At 45.7% G+C, this 22592-nt stretch overlaps 1 protein-coding gene and 1 long non-coding RNA gene across 2 annotated transcripts in view; one reads left to right on the top strand and one right to left on the bottom strand.

The window, feature by feature from the left end:
* Positions 1-22592, top strand: part of CACNG4 (calcium voltage-gated channel auxiliary subunit gamma 4) — a 39760-nt gene that overhangs the window by 12501 nt on the left and 4667 nt on the right. Inside the window, exons 3-4 of the mRNA XM_003211530.5 lie at positions 17583-17666; positions 21947-22087. Coding sequence (XP_003211578.2) covers positions 17583-17666; positions 21947-22087 — 225 coding nt within the window. The remainder of the gene's footprint in view (positions 1-17582; positions 17667-21946; positions 22088-22592) is intronic.
* LOC146543083 (uncharacterized) lies at positions 14189-17258 on the bottom strand. The gene is made up of 3 exons (XR_014887416.1): positions 17033-17258; positions 16667-16835; positions 14189-14884 (listed from the first exon to the last, which is right to left on the bottom strand). It is a non-coding gene; the product is annotated as an uncharacterized LOC146543083 (long non-coding RNA).

Here is a 22592-nt window from a genome sequence, read left to right on the forward strand (position 1 = left end):
GGATGTCAAGCTGGAAGAGCCCCACTCCCAGCAGATACACTCTCAGCTTTGGGCCAGGCAGAGCTGTGCCGTGTGGTTGAAGCCCCCAGGGACTCTTCACGTTGTAACAACTGCAAACCTCCTGATTTGTCACCGGTGTTATTCACATGGGACAGAGTGACCTCTCCAGAAAGCTTTTCCAACAGCAGCAGCAGCAGCAATCTCTCTCAATAGCATTTAATAACTATCCATGGAGAAAATTACACTCTATTTAAAAGGCCAGAAAAAACATCTCCAGTTTAACTCTGCTGACTTTGGTAGAATTACACCAAAAATGAGTTTCGTCTGATATCCTTTCCCATACTAATGTTCGGTAGCTGGGCTGAAAATGCCTTTCAAAGGCAGATAAACAAGTCTGAATGGTGAAATATACTTTTAATTTTCCTTCACACGCATTCTTTTAGGTGTAGCTTGGAATGCTGCCCTCACGAGAGGCATCCCTTTAAATATTTATACTGCACCAATATGTAGCCACCTTCATACGTTTTTAATGATATGTTCCTTTCTAAATTAACCATTAGGTAACCCTGTTCTATAGCATTCACTGTTTTACATTGCTATTATGCTATCCCTGGAGTGTATTTATTTAGCTGCAGAGCAATGAAGATGTCAAGGCAAGGCCAGGGGCATGATGGAAATTGAATTTTTGGAGTTCCTCCTCAATAGCGTACCCACCATGCTGCTTGTGAGCCCAGGGGATCAACGTCTCTGCTCTGCACCAGGCCATGGCCATCCAATGAGGCTTCATTTCTGTAATTCTAGCTCCTGGGATTTAGTGGGAGAAATACTGAAATGAAACCCAACACAGAGGTGGAAGTGCTGCTAATGGGCCCGCAGTGCTTGTGGCTCCTGAAGTTCTCCCTGGAGCAGCAGGCGTGCCAGAATTTCCAGAGGCATTTCTCTTCCATCTCCTCTGCCCATCCCTTGGTTCCTTCATAGGATGCAGTGTTATACTGAGGTGATTGGGATGAAGACCAGTGCTGTCGATGCAGACAAATGCCTTTACCATTTCCTCAGCTCTGATTCAGGCTGAAAACCCACGGATGAGTAGAAGCGTCGGCACGAGCTATCTTGTGCAGGCTTTTATGAGGGTGGGATTTCAGACTCCTGATCAATTATACCACATTATCGTAGCAACGTGGTTTCTGCAGAAGCTGCCTGTGGTTTGTTTCCATTCTGGTTTCCATCCCTCTTAAGAGGAAATGGCAGCGCCCTGAGAGCAGGGCTGCAGGACTGAAAGCAATGCCTGAATCCCAGGTTTGATGGGGGTGCACTGCTAGAAGGAGGTAGCAGCAATCTGAGCACAGCTGCCCTGTGGCCTTTACACTGAGAGACAGCAAAATCTCCCTGTGTGCTATTCCATAAAGAAGAGTTGCACATTTCAAAGCAGAAAACCAATCTTTCCTTCTCTTGCCTGCTGAAGGGGCCTTACCCTGTACTTGTTTTGTAAACAAGAGCTTTGCTTAAGTCAGAGCAGATTTTGTGTGAGGATAAGAGGCTCGAGGAACTGCAGAAATGCCACTGCCTTGGGTCGTGGTGTGTTGCAGACACTGCTCCACCAGCACGGCCCTGTCTGCCATGCAGCTCCACTCCTGCACTGAAGCAGATGGAGTAAGGATGTCGGTCTCCTCTGCCATATCAGAGGCTTTAAAAAAGCACAGAGGTGTTTTAATGTCTTCTACGTGCCAAATGTGGTGTGATTTGTCTCCAGCCCTGACTCAGTTTGCTGGGTTTCTAAACGTATGGGCAAGGGGATGTTGTTTGCTCTCAACAAAAGCTGCACCTGCTCGGAGTTCCTGCTGCGTCTCACAGAAAGGTGCCCAGCACTGAAATGCAGTGAACTCTTCCTTCCACCCAGGGAAAATTCTGCAGTAACTTGAGATTCTTCTTTTTGCTGCAGCAGTAATTTTTATTCCATGTTTGCTGCAAATATGGTTAAGCTTGCTGTGTTTTGGAAGCAAGCAGTCAATGCATCTGAAGTGCATACTTGACATATGTTTCTTTTCACATGCTGTCCTCCATTCGTTGCATGTAGCAGATGCTCAGTTTACCACTTCGAATGTATTCTTATTTACTAGAAATTATTCTAGAAAATAGCTGTTTGCAACGAAACATTTCCAGCCCTTCCTCTGGGTGCTGGGAGCTCCTTCTGCAGCTGTCCGGAGTGGCTGCATGCAGATGTTGACAGGTTAATTTGCATTTGAAGAGCTGGATGCAGCGAGCTAAGCGAGCCTTTTTCTTCCCTGCTTCTGAAGCCAGTCACTGAAACACTGTGTGCCAAGTTCGGCCCCCGATGCTACTCTTTTTAATTAACTAGAGCAGCACCCAAGCTGAGCTTCGCCCATTGTTAGCTGCCCATTTATTCCAGGGATGAATTAAGCCCCCTGACTCTGTAAAAGAAAGGATTATATTCTGAATATTGATTGTACAACAGCGAAGTGCAAGGACAGCCCTAGAGCACAGCAAGGCAGCGTGCACAAACTGTTTTATCTGATGATATCCACCACACAGATCTGCTCCCAGAAACCACAGCTCCAAACCCTCCAGCGGAGGCCCTTGCTCTACCTGGCTGATGCACACCACTGGAGTCAGAAACGTTTTAGTGAAAAGCAAATCCTGCTATCAAGAGAAATGCACTGCACTGCTTGATCCCTCTTCTTGGAGAGTATGCTATTTTTTCCGTGTCGTTTTTTCCCCCTTTAAAGTAAGATTGCATAAGGACTTCTAGCACAAAGACCTGAATTTAGACTTCAGTCCCTCCCATTGATAAGAGAAAGGCACGAGTCTTTATCCACAATCATGTTGTCACCTTTTAAAAGCTGTTGCTCCAAGTCTTTCATGTGCCTGACCCATCCATGCAGACTCAAAGAGTGATTTAACAGATCCCAAACCCTTCCTGCTGCAGCACACAGACAAGCTAACACCCAAAGAGCTGCAGCCCTGACACAACCAAGGCCCATGCACTTTGCTTCCTCTTCGTTTTCTTTCCTTTAGATGCCACAAAACAATGAAAGCTGCATCCAGCAGGTGTAAGAGCACTGAACTGAACCTGCAGAAACATGGAAAAGCATAAAATTAAGGCTGCCTCTTTTCTTTTAACATAAATGTCTCGGTGCTTCTGTGCTTCCCTGCCATGCCCTTGCTGGGATCAGCTGTGGGCAGATGCTGCTCTCACTTCTCCCCCTTAATCTGGATTGCAGCACTTCTCTGGTTTCCTGATGCTGGTCCTTTTACATCTGCGTCTGGGATTGCTCGTCCAGGCTGCCATGGGACAAAGCAACCCATCTGAAATGTGGCCATTTCAATCTACTCATAGGCATTACAACTCTCACTGATAACACATGGAACTCAGTCTGCATTCTGGAGCATTTGTGGCAAAATTCTCACTGGGCACAGCTGAGCACAAATTAATTAATCACCCCAAATTGTGTATGGGTGAAGTATGTGGAATCACTGGCTTGCTTCAAGAAAAGCATTTCTTCCAGTCCACTTGCACCAGGCATGACATTTTCCTTAAACATCTCTTTTTTGTTTGTTTGTTTGTTTGTTTTTGTTGGTTGTTTTTTTTTTTTTTTTTTTGTTTAGTTGCAACAGCAAGGGGAAGCTGCTAGACAGGCATGATTCAGGTACCCATGGCGACATGAGATCACTGCACATTGTCACCAACACAAGAAGATTAGACGAGAATAACTAAGAATAGAATTTTTGACCTTCAAGATTTTCTTATCTGGAAACATTCTCGGTAGATAGCAACACAGCCCAACTTGTCAACAAGGAGAAATAAAAGAAAAGTGAAACTAATTTAAAATCCCACAGTGGCAGGGGAATGAATTCATACATTTATCATTTCAGAGGTTCCCATAGCTCCTGCAACTTCTCCTGCAAGGTTTAAATTATTAATTTTTTTTTTTTAACATTTTGTTTACTCTCCTAAGAAAGGAACACCATTTACAGAAGCTCATAAGGATGAAAAAGCATTTTCCTTTTGTGCTTTAGCTCACACAGTTAATGCACACAAACCCACACCTTTAAGCTTTCCAAAAGCTCAGTTCATACTGGCAGATTGAATTCATTCAATATGCACACATTTATTTCATAATCCTTAAAGGAAGAAGGGTTATTCCTTGAAATGTTACTCACCATAGATCTCAGGGTTTGGCACAAGACCTGACCTGGCCCAACCCATGGGTTGGTTCTTCACAGCCACTCCAGCACGGGTAATGGAGGTGTTTATGTGATAAAGAAAGGAATGCTCTAATATCCAAGGGGAGGACAGGGTCTCCAATGTGCCCTCAGAAGTCATGGAATCATAAAATCATTAAGGTTGGAAAAGAGCAGTAAGATCATCTAGTTCATCAAGCCATCCCTGCCATGCCCACTAACCATGACTCTCTAAAGTCAACAACATTACACCTCCAGAGGGAGATTCTCCTGTAAGCAAGACATGTGAGCTCTGATCATCCTAGGCATGCAGCTTTCACATCTCCATAGGATGGCTGCTCTGCTCGGAAGGCCTAAGGAACAGATCCCAGGAGGATTTAGGTCTTGCCATGTGTGGAAAGTAGAAACCCAGCTAGCAAACCCAGCCCCCCTGCACAATAATGGACAGCAAAGAGCCAAACCATGAGTGGAATGGCATCTGGCCTTGCAAAACCTTAGGGTTGGTGTTTCAGGTTCAGCCCACCCTGAGGATGGCTGTCACTTTGGGAGTCACCTGGCATGCACCCCCATAACTGCTGTCTTGGAGCACTGTTTCAGAGCTAAGCATCACATCTTTGCCTTCAAGGAAGCTTTGCTGGCCCGTAGCCTGGTGAATTCACTCTGTGGATCATCAGTGATCTATAATCACCAGGACAACACTCTGAGAGCTTATTGAGGAGTGAGAGGTCTGATGCATCCGCAGCACTGCGTGCAAGGAGCTGCTGGAGCCGATATTTCGACACACCGAGTATTTTTAGAGCCATCCTATAGCGCAGAATTTTTAACTTCCATTTCACAGACCTCGAAGCCTGGCAAACTTTCATTAACATTTGATGCCTTGAAGTCATGCAAGGTTTGGGGGAAAAGGGAGGGGAAGGAGGAAAAAGAAATGCAGGAAAAGCGTGAAGTTTGCAAAGTTGCCTTGAAGCGTAGAAAAAGCCTCCAGCCCCCCCCCCTCTCCTTACCAAGTGCTTTTAAAGTACCCAAACCACGCAGAGAGCATAGCCAGAATCCAAAACCCTGGCTGTGTGGGAGAGCCCTGTTTAATCGAAAACTGATTTAAGTTAACATGTTAAATACCTGGAATCTCTCTGGCCCTTGGGGAGATTCGAGCTCTGCTTGAAGAGGGATCCTCACCTTAAAAGGATTATGCCTCTCGTCTTTGTCCATTATTAGACCACTTCGCTAATATAGGGCTCTTCAGCCCAGAAAGCCCCAAATTATTTATAAACTCTCATGCCTCCATCCTGGAAAGGAGACTCTGGAACACAGAGCTGATAAAGAGGCTTCAGTCTCCCACTGCACATGCTGCCATTGCTGCTCAGCACAAAGTAAGGCTCTTCTACCCAAATTTACACATGGAGAAAACAGTTCTTGCTTAGCTAGAAGGCAGACTTTCAATGGGAGAGTAAATTATGAGAAACTTCATATACCCCCCCAAATACACACATATCTATGTCTCTTTGCACACAACCGAGATTCCTCGCAGGATGCGGGAGTGGGAAGGGAGACATATTTTTGTCTCCTTGGCAAAAATACATTGGCAGCATATCACTGAGTTGTAAAGCGTGAGTAAGAACCAGAATGCGGCCCCGTTAAACGACGCGGGTGTTGGAAATCTGCCGTTGGGCTGCCTGCCCCTGTCTGCCAGCACGGCTGCAGGGAAGGGGACGTGAGCTGCTGGGGGGCTCAGCATGGGGACCCCAAAGAGCCATGTGGATGCTGCATGTCTCTGCCCTGCATCACTCCAGGTGGGTGTCTGAAGAGGAGAGGAGCTGTGAATCTCACCCTGAGTGTGGCAGGGCTCCCAGGCAGGCACAGCTGCATACCTCTCGGGAAGACTCACCAAGTTGGTGACAAGCTGGGCCTGTCCTGCTTTCAAAACTTAGGAGGAAACAGTCCCCAGGATGCTGTTATAAAAGGACAGGCTCTAATCCTCACAGGCACAATACTTAGGTATTCAAGGCTAATGAACAGTCAGCCCTACAACTTGCAGGGGGCTCGGCCAAAGCTCCTGGCTGTGACCATGTCCCACCCCACCCCAGTGGTTGTTCCATACCTTGAAGGTGTTGGAGAAAAGGAGGACGAAGAGGGAGGGCTATGATGGAGCCAGGCACACAGCTCACCTGCCTGTTGTTAATACTTTACAGCAAAAAGAAGATCCCTCAGTTTTCTTCTCCTAGCTGGGCACCTTCCTGGGCACTTCCCTGTCACCCTAGGACAGCACAAAGAAAGGAGCACTCCAGCATTACAGCGGGAGACATGCCTGATGCTGATAAGGGCTGGGACTCTCAGATGCATTATTTAAAGTCCCAGATTGGATTGCCCAGAGCTATCCCCAGCAATGTCCTTCCCCGAATCAGGAAAAACACTGCATAGTAAAATGCAGTCTGAGGTACTGAAAGAGGAAAGAACGTGAACTCGGAATTCTCAGCAATAAAATATTCATGCATTTGTGCTTTAGTGCATTGTAATTTTGCATGATACGCTTTGCTTTTCAAGACTGACTAGATTAAGGCACTTCTGATTCATTGAACACATTTTCCCAAATGCTTTTTTCCCACAAATTCTGTTGGGCCATTGTGCTTAGTGGCATTTATTAGCCAATGTAACATGGAAGCTACATCTTCTGCAAACCTGGGAGAAACCTGCTTAAATATGTTGCTCAATCTCAGCAGAGAAGAAAAGAGTTCTAATGAATAATTAAAGCTTAAGGAGGTCACGCTACTTTTACAGTCTCATTTTTATTTGTCATTGTTTCGCTTGCATTAGAAAATAGAAAGTTTCAGGTGCAGGATCCAAAAGAAATCCCTTCTGCTTCTGCTCATTTAAACAGACCTATTTGGTAGCCATTAACATTTTTATTTATTGAGTCATTTGTTAACTGTAAGTATTTAAATCAGACCCAGGAATTATAAGTTCCAGGCTGTGAATTCCCATCAGGCAGTGCCTCGTGCCCACACCTCCTGGCAGCAGTGTGAGTGCCGACTGCTGGGGGTGCCCATGGGGAGCTGCACAGGGAGGCAAGCATGGGCTGGGGGGGCCCAGGGAAGACCCGTGTTGCCATCTGGTCCCCACCTCCGCAGGCACCACCAATCTGCCAAGCTCCCACTCTCCTCCTAGACCCTCTCCCTGCCTCCAGCCACACACCACCACCCTCCTCCTCAGCTCTCTTTCCTTCCTCCATTCTTCCATGCTCCCTTTACTTTTTCCCCTGCCTTTCCCCCCAGACCTTGTGTTTGACCAGCCCACCCCATTCCCTGCATGAGACTGCTTCAGGGATGCACCCTCCACCAAGCCTGTGAGCAGCCTCATGCTCCTTTTTCCACTAATACCTCGTGCAGATGGTTTTGAAACCTTTGCCTTGAGTTTCCCAGTCCCAGCCATCAGCAGGGCCTGGCAGATACACTCCTTTTTCCTAACCTTTAGATTCCCTGTTGTCATCATCTGCCTTGTTTCAGTCCCGCATCACTGATTGTGCATGATCAATCTCTAGAGGCTTTGCTTCTATGTATAACTCAACAAGCTGGCATAGAATTGAGGAAGACATGCTCCAAAATGAATGCGGATCCAACTCAAGGTCATAGCATTATGAAGACAGGCATATTGCAAGCATTGCCTTCAATTAAAATGATTTATGGACTGAAATTTCCCTATTGCTTCTTCAATATCTAATTGTTTTTCCAAATGCCACCAACTTATGATAAATCACAAGGGAGTGAAGAGACATGGAATGATTACCTGATTCAGGAGTGTCCAGATATTCTGTGTGTTCCTTATCAGTAAACTAATGAGCTCCTTTGTCACTACTTTCCACTGTAACACTCTCTCTTTTTTATTTTCATGAAAACCATTGCAGTGTGTGAATAACTGGCTCCCACAGAGCTGAGCAGAGAAAAGCCAAAATGAAGAGTTCAGTTTTAGACGTCACTGCTATTAGAGCAGACAATAATTCATTGTGAGCTGAGAAGTAATTACGTGACGACTTGTGAGCTTCTGCTACATGAAGAGATATCACAAGGAGCATCAATACTCTTTTCCTATTGACTAGATATGGAGGTTTTGCCCATCACAGAAGACAATGTCAGGTGCATCCTTACCCCAGACTTTCCCAGTTTCTTAAATTTTAGACTGCTGTTTGGCAACTGCAGAAGAAATGTGTGGAAGTGGTACTTGAGGACGTGGCTTAGTGGGCATTATTTGTGGTAGGTGGATGGTTGGACTTTTGGTGATCTTAGAGGTCTTTTCCAACCTTAATGCTTCTATGATTCTAATGCTAAAGGGAATCTAAAGCACAAATTGAGAATGAGAAGACAACAGCTCAAGGCTGCGGATGTATAAAAGTTGAGGTGGTAGAAGATATAGGGGACAAAGCGCCGTGCATGTACTGGCCATACTTCATCTGCTCCACAGCAGAGCTTATTCCCTAGATGTGACCTTGTCTGTGTCTCAAATTATAAACTCACTAGGGACTTTGAAGAGATGTGAAAGTCTGTTTCCTTAAATTCTTCCCCCAGGTAGTGATGAGCCATGATAGAGGCTTCATAGACATGCTGTGATTGCAAGAGGTGAAACCATCAAGTCCTGGTTGATCACCATGTTAATGAGGGAGAACTGATGACTTACTGTAGTAAGGGAAACCAGATGGATAAAAACCAAACTATGCCTTTAGGGAAACTTGATTCCATTTGTGCCAACACAGGAAAAAAAGCACAGTTTGACAATGTGAAAATAAACACAATTTGTCATTTTGCAGCATATGAACGCTTCATCAGACAAAATGACTATCTGTCCTCAAAATTGCATCCGGTAAAATTTGGCATTTCAGCCTTCTTGTAATGATTGATAGACTGGCAAGAATCTGCCTGAATGAGCAAATTTCATACCAGTGAATGTATGCCAGGGTCAAGAACACTGGGGAGAAATGTGAGTTTTGGTCCAAATCAAGATGTATTTGAATCCTAGCTAGCATACAGGGCAGCACATTTTATTTCCCACTGCTGTCTGAGGTGTTGGAGGTACGATGGTAGTTCCAGTAACAGGTTGGCCTCTGATGTACTGTACCAACTGGTTACCAAGGACCTCTTTAATTCAGGACATTTTGGACCAAAATGTGATAAACAGCAGGAAATTTGCTGGAGGTTGACTTGCAGTTAGAATTCATGATGGGTGAAGATGCTCACCCAGCACCAGCTCCTGGCATGTGAGACCAATTTTAGCCAAGGTAGAAAATAGAAAATGAGTGGAGGTTTCCATTCAGCCTCCAAATGATTTTAACAGAACGATTACAGAGCCACCCAAAACCAGCCTTGGCAAAGTGACAGCAGAGCAAAGGATGGAGATGAGTGGTGAGACAAGTTTCTGGGCTGCTGGGATAAAGGAGTGCTGCGTGAGACGCGGGATGAGACGAGGTGTGAAGGCAGAGCACAGAAAGTGGGGCCGTTGTCTGTATAGAAAAACAGACAGAAAAGTGAGTTAACAACCCCACGACAACCAGAAATGTTGACAGTCTCTTGGGACCGAGCCAGGCATGGGAACACTCACTGTGGCAGGGCTAAGTTAGCTCTGATTGCAAAAAGTTCCTCAAGCAGCATAGCCAGCACTGTTCATATCCAGGCTGAGGAATTGCCCCTCTTTTCCTATGCAGATGATTTACAAGATGCACAACATCAGGGCAGAAAGCATGTCAGTGATTCTTCCTACAAAAAAAAAAAAAAAAAAAAAAAAAGCCACAAATGCATTCCCTCAATAAGGTCCATGAAAAGGGGCAACATAATAAGACACATAAGTCACAGAACCACACAAAATTTCCCCCCACGTTTCCCAGCCAAGAGAACTGCACAAATGGATATAGTTAATAAGGAAGAAATTGAAAATGGTTACAAGACGGTTTTCAGCATTGCATGAAGGGACTGCTGGGGTGGAATAATGCAGTGCACTATTTCATCTGCAGCCTGGCTGAGAAAAGGCAGCTGGGAAAGGAACAGGAGCATTGCTGAATAACCTCTGTCATAACTTCTGTGGCCAAAATACTGGTTTATGAGAAGAGTGCTCGAAGAAAATGGAAATGAGGTAGCGCAAAATAATGTGTAACATACAATCAAATCTTATCTACTTTGCTGCTGCCCTACATTTCCCTGATACCATTGGTATTCATTGTGGTAGCACAAGGACGCTTAGTACTTTTGGCAGCAGTTTTGTAATGACTGAAGAGAATTCAAAGGACAGCAGCCAGACTCTGTGCTGTGGTTTATTAGCTCCCAGATGTGCAGGTGAGGTGAATCTTCGGGAAATGAGTTTGGTTGCCACAGATTTCCTAATATCACTCAAGATCCCAGATAAAATCTTATAAGGGAACAAAAGGCCGTCGTAGAATTTTAAAGCAGTCTTTGGCAAAGCATCATTTCTGCATTTGTTCATTTTGTATTATGGCATACAAATCCACAACTTCTTTGATACTTGCCTAGCTGAAGACAGAAGGTTGGCTGCTGAGGCTGTGTATGCCTTCATGAATGAAACCAAGCCTCTGTAGGCTCTTCCCTGGGTGCTTTCTCATGTAGGTTACCCAGAACCTGGAGCTGTTTGCCAGACAGTACGCAGCAATGATCAGTGCGTCGCAACCCGGATTGCAGCATATCAATATTTGCTCAGTGAGCACTATTGTTTGTGCCATAACCAGAAGGGATCACTCACCAACAGATGTCTTCCCAGCCCAAGTGAAGTGTGTTTTCCTACGTGTCTATTGTGTTCTGAGACCATTGCAGGAGAAAGCACAAAGGATAGTGCATTGCCATCCTAAACTTGAAAGAAGAGCAAGATGGAGCAGGCAGCAAGAGCAGCTGGTAGTTATTCCTATGGCAGCAAGGGGAGGGATGGGAAGCAGTGAGCAGCAGAGGGTCTGCAGGCAGCACGAGGGGACAGGAGGGGGCCTTCATGTCACAGCAGGAAGCTAAAAAGGAAGAGCCTGGAGGAGGAGTTTTACTTTGCCCACCAAACAATTGAAAATAGATCAAAAGAAGAACCCAAAGGGTTTGTTGGAGCTGACAGCTCCTAAGGAAGAAAGTGGGGCAAATTTCATACATTTCAACATTTTAAAATAATTTTCATTTTGTTAGAGTGGGAGCAAACAAAGGGATTTGGATATCGCTGTTACAAGGTGAGTTTATGACACTGACATCAGAATCTGGCCCTTCATCTCTGCTCCTTAAAAGTTAGCGGTTCAGCTCCCCACAACAAGAAATACAATATTTATCCATCTTCTTAGATACTGAGCATTTTCTGGAAGCAAGACCTACCCTGGCAAAAACATGACAGTAACCCCAAGTACAAGCACTGCTCCTCATCAAACTCATCTTCAGGAGGAAACAAAAATACAAGCTGTCAAATGGACAAAAATCTCCCTGACTGTCAGGACTCAGGAGGTGTCAGCCAGCATCTGGCTCAAAAAACAACCTATACTTCAAGTTTCCAGCTTCACTGGGATGTTGCCATGGCCAAAGGCAGACGCCCAGTAAATGAGTGTTTAACCTCCCAAGGCTTTTTCCTCCGCTGGCTCCATCCCCCTTGGCAGTGAAGGCGGCGGTGTGGGGTAGCAAATTCACTTGGGGTGTGTTTTGCACACGACCTGCATCAATACTTCATGATTTCTTCTGCAGTGACAGCATTAAGCATCCTCTGGCACAGGCTCATAGGAGCCTGCTCGCTCGAGTGACTTAAGGACAGACCTGTGAAACTGTCAGCAAACAGCATGAGATAAATCATCAAGCTCTGGACAAATGAACAGAGAACGTGCCAATTTACAGGGAAAAAATCTAATTCTGTCCCCTGTGGCCAGCACGGAGAGGGCAGGCCCACGACAGCCTCTATTTAACCATCACCTCCTTTGAAAGCCAAAGGAGATGCCTCACCCACTCCTCCCTACAGCAGTAATTTTACAAGAGGAATGATGAGAAGGTCAATTCAGTGGCTGTGTTTGCTGGTTGTGTGTCAATCCAGTGCGGCAGTGGGGTTGCACTGGTAAAAAATCAAAGAAATGAACGCAGCACACAGAGAGATGCTGTGCTATAAATTTTGCAGAGGGGAACATTTTTTGGCATGCCTGCTCTCCTTTGCTCACTACTGCTCAAATAAGCACTGCAAAAGATTTCAGGAGTTGTCAGCAGAGAAGTCTTCCTAAGGAAAAAAAGCACCGAACTGTTTCTGTGCTCTCCTGGCAGCCCCTGCACTCCACTCCCTATAAATAGAGGATCTCCACATTGGTCAAAGACAGAGCAAAGCTGTACCATTAAGGAAACCCAGTCCCACGTGGATTTGCTCAGATGGACGCTGTGTTCAGGTACCTTCTGTTACAAATTCCCACTCTGCATGGCTGGCAGAGAGCTGAGATGGTCTCAATCAGCCTGCTCTGTGCTGATACGTTCAGAATGCTTGTCAGCTAAACATTCCAATATCCCAGTGTTGCAGTAAATCAGGCTAATGGTTTGCTCCAGAACTGAAGTGGTTCCCTGCCAACTGCCCCCCCTTTAATGCGCAGTCAGCTCCTTGCAGCTTATATCCCCTGTTTCTGGAAACACGTGCTGTCAAAAGATCTTGTAAGTCATTTCCTTACACGTCTTCAAACCATCCCTGAAGACCCCCATTTGCCAGAAAGAAGTCAGCTGTTCCGTGTGATGCTGAGCAGCTGCTCGCTGTCCCTACCTGCCTGCAGGTAATTGGTGCAGCCATGCGACCACTTCTGCAGCTGACATTCATAGCACTCATTCCATCAACAGACCCTCCCTAAGGAGAAAACTCTGCTTTACTCTATTAATAGTGTGCGTGGGTGTGCTCTGGGTATCTGTAGCTGCTCAAGACCTACAGGAATGTGACGTGTTGGCAGGAGAGTTTGACCCAAGGAGGCAGCAAATGCCTGGTGTCTCACAAGGAAGCCAGCACAAATAAGTCCCCAGAGTGCTGTTTTACTGCAGTCTTACCAACAGGGTGGGTGAGACGGCTGGTAGATGAAATAGTTAACCGAGCACCAGCTCTGCAGAAGTTGCTGATGGAGAAGGAGGCAGCAGCTAGCCCCATTTATCCTCATGTGTCTCCCACTGCTATCAGATATTGCCTCCCGAAAGCTCGTGCTCAGAGCAGGGAGACGGAAATTGCTATTGACAGAAGTACCCTGCAGACAAGGTCCTCTGCTGCAAAGCTGCTAGCATCTTGCATGGTGGAAACCTATTTTAAATGACAACAGAGCAGTATGTTTTGGAAAGACTGCTGTGTGGTTCTCTAAATTACGGGGGAGGGGTGGGGAAGAGAAATACAGCTTGGGCAAATACTGTCAGACGTGAAGCGCTCTGTCTTCCAGAGCTCATCTGTGCAAACACTTCCAGGGCACCAGGGAATGTTGTCACTGACAAACACATGGGAAATGGCAGTCTGAAAGCAATGGCTGATGGTATGACTAGCAGAGATGTAATCACAGGATGCATCCAATGTTAAAAAAAACAAGGTTGGTCAGAGCTTGCCTCCTACAGCATTATTGTTCTCAGTGATCCAAAAATATAGCCCCGCTGAATACTTCTGCAACAGTACAGGCTGTGTTATTGAAGGAGAATGTGAGGAAGAGCAAGGAGAAAGCAGCATGCTGTCATAAGTTAAGATCACTACTTTGATTTACTGCTGAAAACTCAATGAACTTGAGATCCCAAAGCCCAAAACAAAGCTTAATCTTGATTAGGTTCTACGCTTACCCCCTTATCATATTATCTGAGTACATCACACTCTAATTATAGGTATCTGAACACTTAGTGGGGTTGGGAGGTGCTAATCCTATGGAAGAAGCCCTTGAACACAGAGTGAAGCCGAGTCAGAAACAACTCTTAGTTTTTAAATGCCAACTAAGTATGCAGCAACCAAGGGAAAAAAACATTCTTACATCAGCAGCACTTCAGAAAATTTGCCTCTTCCTCATCATTAACCCAGATCCTGAGTCTTGGCTCTACATTCAGAATGAAGTTATTATTATGAGGAGAAAAAAAAAATGCATTATAATGTTTGTATTTATAAAAGCATCATTTAAACATATCAGTAATCATTCACAGAAAGGCGTAATACTTACAGCGTCTCGCTGGGATGTTTTATCTTACTCTCAAGAGGTATACAGAAGTGCTTCTCAATATTTTAATATCTGTTAGGCAGTGGTTGCAGTTTATTTATCTCTCTCTAGTGGATACAGAGTTATGAGTTAAATATTCCATCTTCCCCTCCAAAGGATATAAGAGACTGTATTCCTGTGCTCATGCAAACAAAAATTCTCCCTTCCACATCACATTTTGGTGTGGAAAATGGCACTGGCACAGCTGCCCAGGAGATGGGGAAGTTCCCATCCCTGGAGGTGTTCCAGAACCACAGAGATGTGGGCAGTGGGCATGGGGGTGGGCTGGGGTTGAGCTTAGGGATGTCACAGGGTCTTTACCAACCTTAATAATTCCGTGATTTTATGCATTTCTTTGAGACATACCCTACAAAGTCCTTGAGAAGAGCTTCCAGGAGTTCCTACCTTGGGTAGACACTGCAGAATGGTTGTTGCTGAATTTAATTCAGCCATTTCCTTTTTCTGCTGCTTCTGTTTCACGGCTGCTGTTCCTTTGCATTGCTTTACCTGTTAGGACATGGAACTCAGTACACTGCCAGATCTCGAGGGAAGTCGGGTATTTGTATTGTATTTAAGTACAAGTATGACTGATGCTGTGCTTTAAATACCAACCACTGCTTCAACAGCTTCCAGCCTGGCTACTTTGAGTTTGTTCCGAATCTGAGTTTCAAAGCCCATCATTACAAAAAGAAAGGTATTCTTGCATATTCTGGCAAAACTATGTTTTTGATACTTTAGGGATGTAGATCATCAGAGCTCTTGATAGCAACTTCAAGCCTCACTGAGGATTCAATGAGCTGTCACTGAGTTACATGACACCTATTAGGATTATGGAAAAAAATTATCCAGTTTGTTGCTGTCATTAGCTATCAAGCACTACAGACACTAGAGAGAACCCTGAACCAATATCCATGATCTCAACTGTAGCAAAAGTATTAGGTGGAATGTTTTGTATTCCCAGGCTTTGATATAGATCCAAATTTCACAGCCATGTGCTGTGGCTGGTCAGAATGATCAACCTCCATATTCCTAAAAGCTGCCAATGAAAAGGAATTCTCAAGCTCTTCTAGAATTTTCTGCTTAGGACAGATTATCTTTTTCTACCTCTACTAGTCCTGGTGGTAGAGGCTCAGGGTATAAAGGACAGAGGGTCAAAGCTATAACCCAGGAGAAAGCCAAACACTGCTAATCCCAATCCCCCCTGTCCTGCTGGCACATTTCAGCCCTGCAGTGGAAGGAATGGCTCCATGGCCTCATTGCAGGAGAAAGTTCTGCTAAGGGGCCCATTTCATTCCAAACTTTAATAACATACGGCCATTTTACGGAGGCTGAAACCCTCCCACAATCCATCAGCGCTGCAGACACCAGAGGCTTGGGGAATTTGGTTTTGCAGACTTTGTGTCTTTTAATTGAATTTCTGGAAGCAGGACATTTGTTTGGGCTGCTGCCCATGCCCAAGCAATGAAGCTTCATAAGGAGCAACTGTGAGAGTTCTGTTCCCTGTGAAACTTCTGCTTTTCTACTAACTCCAGATAAATTCAACCAACTGAATTACAAGTTATTGAAGAAATACAGCCTGCCCAGGAGTCCAACCTATATGCACAGAAGCAGAGTGTCATTGAAAGGCCTATTTCCACAGGATATTAGCATGAGAAGACTATTTTCTATTTATTCTTCTTGCACAGGAAGGAAAATAAATCATACTCATACTCTGAGTGTATTTTCTCTAATTTTGCCTATTATAACGAAAAGGCTCTTAGAAATGTCCATCCCATCTCAGAGGCTCTGTTATGCTAGGAGAGGTTTCCTTGTGTGAGCTGCCATAAAAATAAACAGCTGGATCTTTAAAATCTGAGCTTGCTGGGGTACATGCAGGACCAAGTTTGAGGCAGGGGGACGTGAGGGGAATGTGTCAGTGGGTCAGCACTGGCATGGCACTGCCTTCTGCACCAGAAGCCCTGATGTGTTCTTCACAGCCCCAAAATGCTGTACAGGGAAAGCCAGAGCCGTTCCCACAGTTAGAGCAGATCTATCATTTGCTGGAAGAATTAAATGCACTGTAGTAGCAAACCTGCAGTTGACACTCAGAGGGTGCAATTGAAATCCCGTGGATTAGTAATTCTTTTGAGATCTTTGTAATCATTGGTAATAGGTAGCGAAATAAATCCACGGTTATATCCTACAGACTGCAGCTGTGCTTCTGTTAAAGTCGTATTAAGTGATGGTTTTTAAATCCTTCTGCCAGCTAGAGCTGTAAGTACCAAAACTCCAGCAAGGAAGATAACTCACCCGGGGTGATGGATGCTCCTGAGCACCAAAGCGCTGGTTAATGAATAATGAAAGCAGCAAGGCAGGATCACACCTCAGGGCCACGCTGCTGCAGGAAGCTCTCAGATAGACCTCCCCACGCAACTCCTGCAGCAGCAGGCACAGCGCCCAGCTGAGACTGGCTGCAGCTCTGCAAAATCATAGAAAATAAGATAAAACACTGATGCAAACCTTTATGCAGGTGGACAAAGTGCTGAACACTCTGCCTTGTTCACCCATCCAACCTGGCATTGTTCCTGTGGGTCTCAGGAGTGCATGCTCACAGCCTGGCTTTCTGCATGGGCTACCAGTTAGCTGAGCAAATGTGCCATTAAAACCTGAACCAACCTCGAGTGGGGGGACGTGCGGGTTGAAGTCGCAGCAGGAGGAGATTTATGGACTTGTTTTCCAACTGAAGAGGCATCAGACAGTTCAACATCCAGCAGCTCTGATAAGGAAAGCAGCAGCTCACGGGGATGAGCATGACTCTGGTGCCCAGTCTTGCTGTGCAGCCCATGCTGTGGGGCAGGGACCCACAGGGACAGCCATGCTAGGAACAAAAAGCAGCTTTGCAGCCTTGGTGTCCTACAAAGATAAGAACAGCGCTGAGAAAGTAAAGCACAGAGAGATTAAAAAACTCAAGAGAAGGATTTTAGTGGCAGACTTAAGAGAATAACAGAGGAATCCTTGCTGTCCTTTCCTGCTGCTGAGCTTCTGGTCAACCTGCTCCAAATTCATAACCTAAGAGATGGTTTCTTGATGGCATGAAACATCAGTGGCAAATTAGTTGCACAAGTAGAGTACTCTATAGAAAGAGGAAGGGGAATAAAGCAGAGCTGACAGAGGCATTTTTATCTGCTTCTCTTAAATATGTGTTGTTTGCTTTGTTTTCATTTAGGAATCTACAAAGGACACTGCTTCCGAATCAACCACTTCCCTGAAGACAACGACTACGACCATGACAGCTCAGAATACCTTCTCCGTAAGTTGGAAAGCAGCACTGGTGCGCAGAGCTAACAGCCCAAGAGAGGGATTATTCATTGCAAGAGCCCAGCCCTCAGAGATCACTATTTTAAGGATTTCCTCCATGCATGGAACTCACACCATTTTGGTGCCCATTCTCTTAAAATTACACGGAAACATTCTAAATGGAAACAACAGCATTCCCAGGTTGGAGAGGATGTTTTACAGAGCAAGCATTTAGTTTGTTCCTGTACCAAAAGCGATCTGAGGAGTGAGTTCCTGCCCATGAGGAAGATTTTCCTGTCGCTTAGACACAGTCCTCATGCAAGCCTCATCCATTGCAGCTGCTCCAAACCACCTCCCATGCAGTGAAATTGCTGCAGCTTAGGAAGGAAGCTGAAATTCCTGCAGATAACAGCAAAATCTCAGCAGGAATGTGGGCTGCAATTTCCCTGCACGGCAGCTGGCCACTGATGCTCTGTTTCACACTGCTGGTAGGAAAGCCTGCACAGAAGTACTTCCATCCACTGACACAGTGCTTGAAATAATGGCACTCGTTCCAACTTCCTCCTGACCACGGCTCGCTCAGTTGATACAACATCTTGAAACCTGAGTGTGAAACTTCATGAATCCTGCAAAATCTGAGTTAGATTTCCCCTTCCCTTGGCTGTCTTACCTTGTTGTTTCTCTTGTGCAAAAGAGCTGCCCAGCGAAGCTGAAAGCAATGCCTTTTGCAAGAGAAAGAAACTGCAGTACACAAGGTGTTGGGAAAGCTTCAGGGAGCAATGAGCATGGCTGCTGGCTGAGACATCCAGCGAGGCAAAATGCTCCTCAATTACACCGCTATTAATTACCTGAAACACCACTTAGAGAACCACTCTGTCCTTCTGCTCACTTCTGGGAAACAACTTCTGTTTACTAAGACAAGAAGGAGGAAAAATAGGGCTTTCTGAAAAGTGTGCTTACCAGAAAACCCAGATCTTTTTTCATCTTTCCTCTTGTCAATTTAGATCAGTCATGATGCTGGGGTGACGTGATTGCAGTGCTTGGGCAAAGGCAGAGTGTGAGCGCGGCTGCATTTATCTTTCATACAAAGCCTTGGAACTAATGTTAAATTGATGCCAAGTCAGCTTTAGGAAAGAAATATCATTAGTAAAAGGACTTTAAAAGAAAGATGAATTAAGCAGCACCTTGATAAAAGTGCATTATGTCATTTTTGTTTGGAGGAAGGGATGGGAAAAACAGCCGCTCCGTAAGACAGGAGATGGGTAAATTGTTTGTAAGCATACTGCGACTGATGATCCTAAAAGCTGCTTTCAGGAGTCACTAAGTACAAATCTTAAAAGCAAGTTGGCCCAACCCTTGGTGTCTCCTGCAATACTGGGATGCAGCTACTGCTCCCTTAGGTCTGAGCTCACCCCTAGAGCTCTGCACGGATAGCAGGAACCTCTGCTTTAACTCCAGGAGGGAAAACTGCTGCTTCAAATGAAATGTATGCAGATGATTTAGAAATTACTGGAAGGTTATATACCTAAATCAAGAATAAATGAGCTTATATGTAAATGTACATATCATCTAATGAGAGACAGATCTCGTCTAACTAGGCACAGAAACAAGGGTGTTTGCATCCTGCTCACAAAAGACGTGAGATCCTCCTTCCCACTTCTGATCCCTCTGCAACACCTTTGCAAGCTCCTGTCCCCACATCAGCCATCAGGACCAGCAGCTGTTCCTCTGCACAAGACCTTGGCTGGGGACAGCCCTAATTTTTGTCTCAGGAAGGCAAAGGGAAAAGCACAGTTCTCATCTGTGTTGTGTTCAGATGAAGGCACTGACCCAACCCTGTGTGCACCCTGTGCTCTTGGGAGGGCAGCACGTGGGCTCTCAGCCTGCCCTGCAGATACCAACCTGGCCTAGACTTCAGATAAATGTGAACAGAATATCATCAGCAGAACACCCTAGTTCGAAATCCTATTGAAATCAGTGAAAAAAAATGCCTAATCTTAGGGAACTTCAGTCCAGGGCGTGAGTAGGAGCAGCAGTCCGGATTTCACCCTTTCTGCACTCAGTCTGCTCCCTGCAAAACCAAAGGAACAGTGGCCGCAGTGACTGCAAACACGTGCAAGGAAGCTGTAAGCCCTCCTGCTCAGCTCCTGTGGCTGCTTGCAGCAGGAAGGCAGCGTGGGGCCAAGCACAGCCTCGTGGCTGACGGCACAGCCCATGCAATGCTTCCCTGAGGTGTCAGTGCACAGAGCACGGCCGATGCGAACGGACAGGATGGTAAACAAGGAGGAAGCAGGGGAGAGAGCAAAGCCCAGATTCCCTTAATGTTTTTTGATCTGCTGTCATTTTATTACCAGTATTGGGAGACATATGTAAATTCTACATGGTACCTATGAGTACTCCTTTTAAATTCCAGAGCTGAAAGTAGCCATCGTACCCAAGAGAACACAGTATGTTTTGTTTCTCTTCACATTAATTAACTAATAGAGAAAAATTACCTCTGGGGCTTTTTACTAGATGTGGTACAACCCACCCCGTGTGCACAGCATGTCTGTCAAGTCTCTTCTCATACTGTCACCGAAGCAGTTTAGAGAAGTCCTTTGAAATCACAGAATTGTAGGGGTTGGAGGGATCCCCCGGTCCAACCCCCAATTAAAGCAGGTTCCCTGGAGAAGGCTACAGTCATTATTAAATCGTTACAAACAGCTTAAAGATGAAGTATAGGAAAAAATAAGGAGATAATGTGGCCACAGCAAATTTCAATCCTATGCTGCCTTTTGTTGGGGTACGAATAGACAGTGATTTGAGGTGCTTCTGTGTCCATGAGCACAGAGTCTTTTTCTGATAACCAACCCCAAAAAGTGACCCAAAAGTCAGAGCACCTCCACCTCTGACCACACACGGGGACGCACCCAGCACAAGGGAATGCTCTCTCAGCACTCAGCATGCATCCATCCGTGACCTGACACCCTCACTCCTTGGGTTTGCCAATTACTGCAAGACTCATTCTAAACAGGAAAGCACCCAACTGAGCTGGGTTAAATCCGGCCAGAACATTCCCTCTCAGCAAAGGACACGTGCAGCAGCGTTGCCAGGTTTGGTAGGAGATGTCCTTTTCACACAGTGGCAGATCAATACGGGCACAAGCTTCCCAGGCAGGGACTGTCTCTTTGCTTTATGTTTGCACCGTCCTAATGAGCCCCGGGCCTGTCGTTGGGGCTCCCAGGGGCTTTGCAGCACACACAAAAGCGCTGCTGTTATTAAATGCCCAGTCCTGTCCCTCTTGCAATCTGTGGGAGTTTTGCCACCGGTCACCAGGGGAATCGTTAGAAAGCAATTCACTAAATTGGCAACGCCACCGCCATCAGAAGTCAAATGAGAAATCAGCAGCAGCAGCATCTGGCCATTCCTCCTCGGGAAGCAGCACCATGTGTGTCCCCAGGAAGATGGCACCCGAGGGGGACTGCAGCAGCCCACGGCCCCAGATGCTGTTTGCTGGCAGTTTTCCCTCCTCATACCCCCAGCCCTGGGGTCCCCCATCCTCCCTGTGCATGTCCTGACACCAGTGCTGTCTGCTCCACTTTCAGCTGCTGCCTTGCCGCATAATGCCCCATAATGTCCCATAGGTCTGAAGGCTGGCTAGATGCAGTGGCTTAGATCCTTGTGCGGGGATTTTATAGCCCATACTGATGAACGGGCTGAAGCACACAAAATTTTAAGTGACTCCATTTAGCTGTCAGGAAATGAAACACAAACGTCTGAGATACACTTGTTAAAATTTCCTCCTTAGAAACCTGAAAGGTTTCAAAGTCCTAAATACTCAACAGGGAAGAAGAAAAAAAAAAGAGTAATTAGCTCACTGCTAACACAAATGCTACAAACTCCAAAAGCTGTGCTTTGCTCTTCTTACACACGTGCAACAGACCCTCTGCTGAGGCTGTCCCCTAACGGTGCACAGTTCATCGCCAGTTCATAAATATTTCAGTGCTGCCCGCTGCGTGATGCTGGCTGTCATTTACCTCGTGCTTCATCAGAAATGTTCTGGTGGCATCACATTAAGGCAAAAACATTGGATTTCCCAGGAGGAAACTCAAGAGATTGAAGTTGCTCAAATGAAGGTAGCTCTTCTACATTGGCCACCCACCTCGGCTCCCCCACACCTGCCCACAAATGCAGAATCAGTGGTAACTGCAGCAAAATTTGGGGTTTGGAGACTTTACAGTCTCCACAGCAGCACCTGAGGAGGCATCTGAAATGATTACTGTCTGTTGTGTTTGCTTCCTATCTCCCCTGCAGGCATTGTCCGTGCCTCCAGTGTGTTCCCCATTCTAAGCACAATATTGCTGCTGCTGGGAGGGCTCTGTGTTGGAGCAGGGAGGATTTACAACAGCAAAAACAACATTATTCTCAGCGCTGGAATTCTCTTTGTCGCAGCAGGTATGTTCTCCTTAAGTTGAATCCTTAAGAAGCGCTGCCTTTTTGGATTGAAATATGCATAAGTGCAGCTTCATCTGGTGGGGAAGCCATCAGCAAGACCCAGCATGGCCTGGCCTGGCCAAAAATACCATGGGGCGATTCCCAGCCCACCTAGGAGAGAAGGACACTGTATCACATCCACAGCTCTTCTTCAATTTCCTGAATTTCTTCCCCAGAATCCCAGTTCTTTCAAGCCATTTTCATTGCAGGTGGGTGTCACGTGCTCCTGCAGCTTTATGCTGCTGAGCTGCTCATATCCAAATCAGGAAATCCTGTTTTTTTGCTCACTATCGATGAAGGCAAGCACAAGGAAAACAAGTGAGGTTGAGCCTTCTGGCTGGGTGCAAAGCTTCTAGGACTGATTTTCCCACGGAGTAACTGGGTTACACATCTCTTCCTCTATCCTTTTCCTGGGTTGAGGGCATGACCAACATCATACTGGGCAAATTTCTCAAGAAAAAAAAAA

This window comes from Meleagris gallopavo, chromosome 20, assembly GCF_905368555.1.
Source record: "Meleagris gallopavo chromosome 20, MGAL_WU_HG_1.1, whole genome shotgun sequence".
Lineage (NCBI taxonomy): Eukaryota > Metazoa > Chordata > Aves > Galliformes > Phasianidae > Meleagris > Meleagris gallopavo.